This window comes from Onychostoma macrolepis, unplaced genomic scaffold (genome assembly GCF_012432095.1).
Source record: "Onychostoma macrolepis isolate SWU-2019 unplaced genomic scaffold, ASM1243209v1 Scaffold271, whole genome shotgun sequence".
NCBI lineage: Eukaryota > Metazoa > Chordata > Actinopteri > Cypriniformes > Cyprinidae > Onychostoma > Onychostoma macrolepis.
This window is the reverse complement of record NW_026704788.1, coordinates 1-6,024: the sequence shown is the minus strand read 5'-3', so window position 1 is coordinate 6,024 and position 6,024 is coordinate 1. Positions and strand designations below refer to the sequence as shown.

General features: G+C 37.3%; 1 protein-coding gene across 1 annotated transcript; it reads left to right on the top strand.

The window, feature by feature from the left end:
- Positions 1-1,291: 1,291 nt before the first annotated feature.
- On the top strand, positions 1,292-5,902 carry LOC131535465 (gastrula zinc finger protein XlCGF7.1-like). Its single transcript, XM_058768222.1, has 2 exons — positions 1,292-1,408; positions 5,113-5,902. Exon 2 carries the CDS (start codon positions 5,145-5,147, stop codon positions 5,820-5,822), a length of 678 nt encoding a protein of 225 aa, XP_058624205.1. The 5' UTR covers positions 1,292-1,408; positions 5,113-5,144; the 3' UTR covers positions 5,823-5,902.
- The last annotated feature ends 122 nt before the right edge of the window (positions 5,903-6,024 follow it).

Sequence of the window (6,024 nt, the reverse complement as noted above, 5' to 3'; positions counted from 1 at the left end):
CAGTAGGGAGAGGGATATGGAAGCTGAACTGCTCCCTGTTACAAGATGAGAGTATTGTAGAAGAGTACAGGGAGCAGTTCAGCCAATGGCAAACTTTAAAGGACTTTTTTGATTCACAAACACAATGGTGGGAAATGGTGAAGGGAAAGACGAGACATTTTTCTAAACAAAAAGGTAAGAGAAAAAAAGAGAAAGAAAACAGACGCATGGTGGGGCTGCAAAAACGTCTACAGAGATATTTTAATCTTTTAAATAGTGGCATTGATTTTAGTAAAGAAATAAAAGAGGTCAAAAGTGAAATGGCTGCTTTAGAAAAAGAAAAAAACAAGGGAGTCATGTTTAGAAGTAAAGAAAAAGAACTGGAAGAAGGCGAAAAGTGTACACGTTATTTTTTTAAGAAAATTTTAGCCAAGGGAGGGAGCATGACAAAATTGAATTTGGAGGGAAGGGAGGTAAATAACACAAAAGAAATTTTACAAGGGGTGGAATGTTTTTATCAAGAATTATACAATGAAAAGAAAATTCAAATGTCTGCCACAGAAGAAGTTTTAAACTCCCTGGAAAAGAAAATAAACACAAATTCTCAGTTTTTAACCAATGATTTTAATGTACTTGAAATAACCGAATGCATGAAAAGTTTTAAAAGAGGGAAGTCCCCAGGTATGGATGGACTTCCCCTAGAATTTTACGAAAAATTTTGGGACATTTTAGTACATGAATTATTAATCACTTTTAAAGAATTTGACAGACTCGACAGACTCCCGGACAGTTTTAGAACAGGAATAGTAACACTTTTACACAAAAAAGACGACAAAGCAGACTTAAAAAACTGGCGACCGATCACTCTTTTAAACTTTGACTGCAAACTTTTTAGCAAATTAATATCCAGACGAATGTCACAGGTTTTAGAGGACACACAGTCACATTGGTGGACCAGCTTAAGTGATTAACAGCGTGCATCAGTTGCTTTTATTAGCGTCAGACAGTTATGGAAAAGCCATGAAATTTTAAAACTGCAATTTCCAGGCCTGGAAAAGTCATAGAATTTTATTTCACGAAGCTCTGGATAATAGTTATATTTAATCAGGTCCTGAAACTCAGTGGGGATTGCGTGTATATCGCACAGTTTTACTCATTCCGCAGCTTTCAAGTTTATAATGAGGAAATACCTGCAAACATTTATTCAATATAGCATGTACGTTAGATGGATGTAAATAAATCCACACAAGCTATGATATTAAATAATCATTTGAAAATGGTGTGAGTAATTATTCTCTCTTCATTCTTTCAAAGTGGCTTCACATCGGTGCATCTTGCCTGCACAAGCGAGCTGCTGCACTAATGCCACTTTGACTGTCGGGTAGAAGTCTGCTGTTGATCTCGCCCCAGTGCCGGTTGCAGATCGAGGGTGCGTAGGCAGCTCGCGAGCACTCTTCTGAATGCTAAATGAAGAGTGGGACACTCACGGTCTCGTAGAAAGAGAATTTTGACATTCCTCAAAAAGAACATATATCCATTGCTCTGTTGCCCGAAACCCACTTCTTTGACACTGAGCATTATAAATTGAAAAGAGACTGGGTGGGTCAGATTTATTCATGTCTTTTATGTCCAATACCAGGGGAGTAGCAATATTAATTCACAAGGACATTCCGTTCAGTCTGGATTATGCAGATTCTGACTTTGAAGGGAGATTTTCAGTAGTCTCAGGCTATATTTTTGGACTGCATCTCAGTATTGGAAATGTATATGCCCCAAATACTGGGTGGTGATTTTTAATTGTATTATTGATAACAATTTGGATAAATCCACTCCGCAGACCCTGACAGGCTGCAACTCCTACCATACTTTTGAAGTTTTAATCATTCTTAAGCAGAAAGTAGCCCATTATTGGCAGGACAACCCCCTGTTTCTTCAGCGACAAAATGGGATGCTGCTAAAGTGGTGTTACAGGGCCATCTCCTACGCTTTCTTTAGTGAGTAAAGTTAAGACCCAAAAGAGGAGGGAATTAGAGGCAGAAGTATTTAATCTAGAAAACTAACATAAACAAATGCCAAATCAGACCAGGGGCCTGTACCATGATGGCAGATGAACAAATTCAGAGTTATAGGATAAGTTTTGACTTGACAAATGCAAACCACTCCAATCTGGCTTTGTTGGTACCATGAAGCTGATCATCAACTTTCTCTGTCAACTCAGGCTTGATCCTGAGTTAATGGAGCACGTGCACATGAATGTGTGACATCAGCGGCGAACAGCCAATCACAACACAGATCAAGCGTGATTCACTTCTCGCGAGAGAGTCAGCGAGATACAAAACTCTTTTGTTAAAGGTTAAGAGATTAAAGAATATGAGGAATTTAAATGCATTTCCACTGAATTACTTGTCCATGAAAGAGGACAAAAAGGAAATTATCTTGCTCTATCAGTGCAGTCACAAGTGAAACTTGTAAAGTTAGTTTATATAGTTGATAATATATAACGATAGAGACTCAAACATGTAAGGTCACATGTAGCCATTTTAAAGTGTTATCTATTAATTCTACCACTTATTTATATTACATATGATCTGTATATATTAATATTCATTTAAAATAAATGCTTTATAATAATTGTTAAACTAAAAGTGCTTGTGTAATGGAGTAATAATAATATAAATCATATTAAAATTATATAAATCATATGTAAATTGTAATTATCATATAAAGCCAGACAATTTTGTTATTGTTTTTTTTTTTTTTTTAAGGTACTTCATAGTGACCTTTAATTTGTAGGAAGAGAAACTGGGGAGTGACTTTTGTTTGTGTCAGACGTGTCACTTTGCTCACATCCGATTGGTCCAATTTCAGTTTGCGATCTCTAACTCAGAACATAACCTACCCCGGTGCAGGTTAGCTGTGCAGTGTAAGTTACTATGGTAATGAACGCAGCTAAAAGCCAAGCCACTTTTATGGTACCTAAAACCCAGGATTGGTGCAAACTAAACTGAAACTTACCTGGCTAGCCAGCTAATCCGGCTTCATGGTACAGGCCCCAGTTGGATTCAGCTAAACAGAGCCAGATCTAAACTTAATTTATACCACACTGAACATATAAAGAGATTGCTGATTTTTAGTGAGCAAAAACATTATGAATTCGGAAATAAACCTAGTCATTTACTTTTATATCAACTTTAAACGGCACAAGAAGATAGAATTACAAAAGCAGTTAGGACCCCGGAAGACAGTGTATCTTTTCATTCCCACATAATTAATGATACTTTTTCTGACTTTGATAGAGTTTTATATAAAGCTTAGGGTTGTGGTTTGAAAGAATTTATCAAAAATATGATAACCTGGTTTCTTAATAGAATAGATTCACAGGGGTAGGGATTTTGTCTACAAGATGTTTTCCAAATACCTTACCAAACACTCCTGGCATGGAACAATGTTTTGAAATGTTTGAATATCCCATATATTTTATCTTTAAAATCATTTCATTTAAACCCTGACCTACCCCTTACTATTCAGAACATTGGACCTGTCACTTGACAATGGCAGCCTGAAATAATTTCAGTCATTAAAACAGTAATTTAATTGACCTAATAGTGATTTTCTGGAATCATTTCAAAAGGACAGAATGTTCCGATTCTTTCTCACATTCTTTCCTCCTCTTTTGACTCCCTTAAAGTGATATGGGAGAAATCATACTAAAATTGTTTCCATGTTTTATTAATTAGCTTCAACGGTTGTTGTTTGTTAAAGCTTTTAATGATCAAGCTCTAATCTTATCTTAAAGATGTTCTTCTGTGTGTTCCTCATATCCATTTTAAATCTAAGGGTGATGGAGCATTTTCAGTTGCTGCCCTCGTTTATGGAATCAGTTGCCACTGGACAGTCAGTCTAAAACTTATTACATGAAGGCATTGTAAATTTTGGCTTTCATTGCTATCTTGTATTTTATTGTCTTGTCTTTCTTTGTTCATCACTTTGGTCGGCTTTGATGTGTCTAAATGAGTCAGAATATACACTATAAAACAGGGTTACCTTAACTTTCAAATGTGTTTTGTAGAACAAAGACCGTAATATTCTGACATCTTATAACAGTGGTTCTCTTGGCAACAGCTTTGAGTGTGTGCGGTTTTGTTTACCACACACACAGAAGCACACCTGACGCCACAATGTTTTCAGCATCAGCCTTCTCACCATGAGAGCATATATGAACAATAATATCTCCAGAACTGCTCTGAGAGTCACTTCATAAGATTTTTGACAAAAACAAAATACCCTATACACGGAAACTGTTTTTAATATCAAAGTGGTTATATTTCTTTTTGTTTCTTTATAAAGTTAATTTAGAAAAATCTTGTTTGTTAAATTCATTTTTTAAAGTGGCCAAAAGTGAGTTGACGGCATGTTTGATGAATTTAACCTTCCCAACACTTGACTTGGCTACAATTAAAACCCATAGATGTAAAACACTTAAAGCATATCACTATATTTGTGCGGAGAGTGGAAGCTAAAGCACGCTTATGCAGGACATGAAGGCGCCAGAGCAATCACTGGCATTTTCCCCTAATAGCATAACAGTGGACACAACTTAAAGGGATACTCCACCCCAAAATGAAAATTTTGTCATTAATCACTTACCCCCATGTCGTTCCAAACCCGTAAAAAGCTTCGTTCGTCCTCGGAACACAATTCAAGATATTTTTAATGAAAACTGGGAGATTTGTGACTGTCTCATTGACTGTCAAGGCACAGAAAAGTATATAAAAACATCACCAAAATAGTCCATCTGCCATCAGTGGTTCAATATGAATTTTATGAAGCGAAGCGAGAATACTTTTTGTACGCAAAGAAAATAAAAATAACGACATATATTCAACAATTCGTCAACTCTCAGTCTCTCTGTGTCAGCGTAGCGCCATTTTGGAGAGCATCCGATGGACGCAAAGTGCGTACGCTATTCTCTGAAATTGAGATTCTGAGATAATAGGTAACTGCTCCTTCAGTAGTTTAGTTAGTATAGGATCCAGCAAAAATGTTCGCTTTGATGCTTTCAGGTTAGTTTTGATGTCTGTTGCTTGGTACCAGTAAGCTGGTGTTAATTTGTATTTGTCTTTTTCACTTTAGACACGATCCCACTGAAAGAGGAGAGTCAAGAAATGAATGAAGCAGAAGAGAAAGATGTCATGACTGCAGAACAATCCACTGAAACAACTTCCTCGGGAAATGGAGCTCCTTACATATGTGGTCAGTGTGGAAAGAGTTTCGAAACTGAAGTAAAAATTTGTCAGCACATGACAATTCACTCAAAAAAGGTCATATGTCAATATTGCAAAAAGACTTTCCCAGACCAGCAACAGCTTAAGGATCATGTCAAAATTCACATGGGAAGAAAGCCTTTCATATGCCATCTCTGTGGAAAGAGTTGCACAAAAGAAGGACGCCTCAAGGAGCACTTGAGAATTCACACCGGAGATAAGCCTTTCGCCTGCCCTCAGTGTGGAAAGAGATTTGCTCAAAAACCAAACATTAAAGCCCACATGAGAACTCACACCGGAGAGAAGCCTTTCACTTGCACTCGGTGTGGAAAGAGTTTTACATGTAAAGACACCGTTATCGAACACATGAAAATTCACACCGGAGAGAAGCCTTTCACCTGCCCTCAGTGCGGAAAGAGTTTTTCTAAAAAACAAAACATGAGAGTCCACATGAGACTTCACACTGGAGAGAAACCTTACAAATGTCTTTGGTGTGAGGAGAGTTTCTTCTATCGAAGACACCTGAAAGATCATTTGCAAACTCATTCTCAAAAGGAATTGCAGAGTTCCTCAGTGTAGTAAGAGGGTTACAAGTAGGGTTGGGTACCGAACACGGTGCTTTTAAGGGTACCGACCGAATTGCGTCTGTACTACCGAGTACTGATTCACATTAAATCTTTAGGTAACTGAGAGCATTTGGGCGCACACGAGAGAGAGAGAGAGACCCTGTGACATGATGTCACCCTTCAAATCTTTAAAACAACACAGTGTGCTTACATTT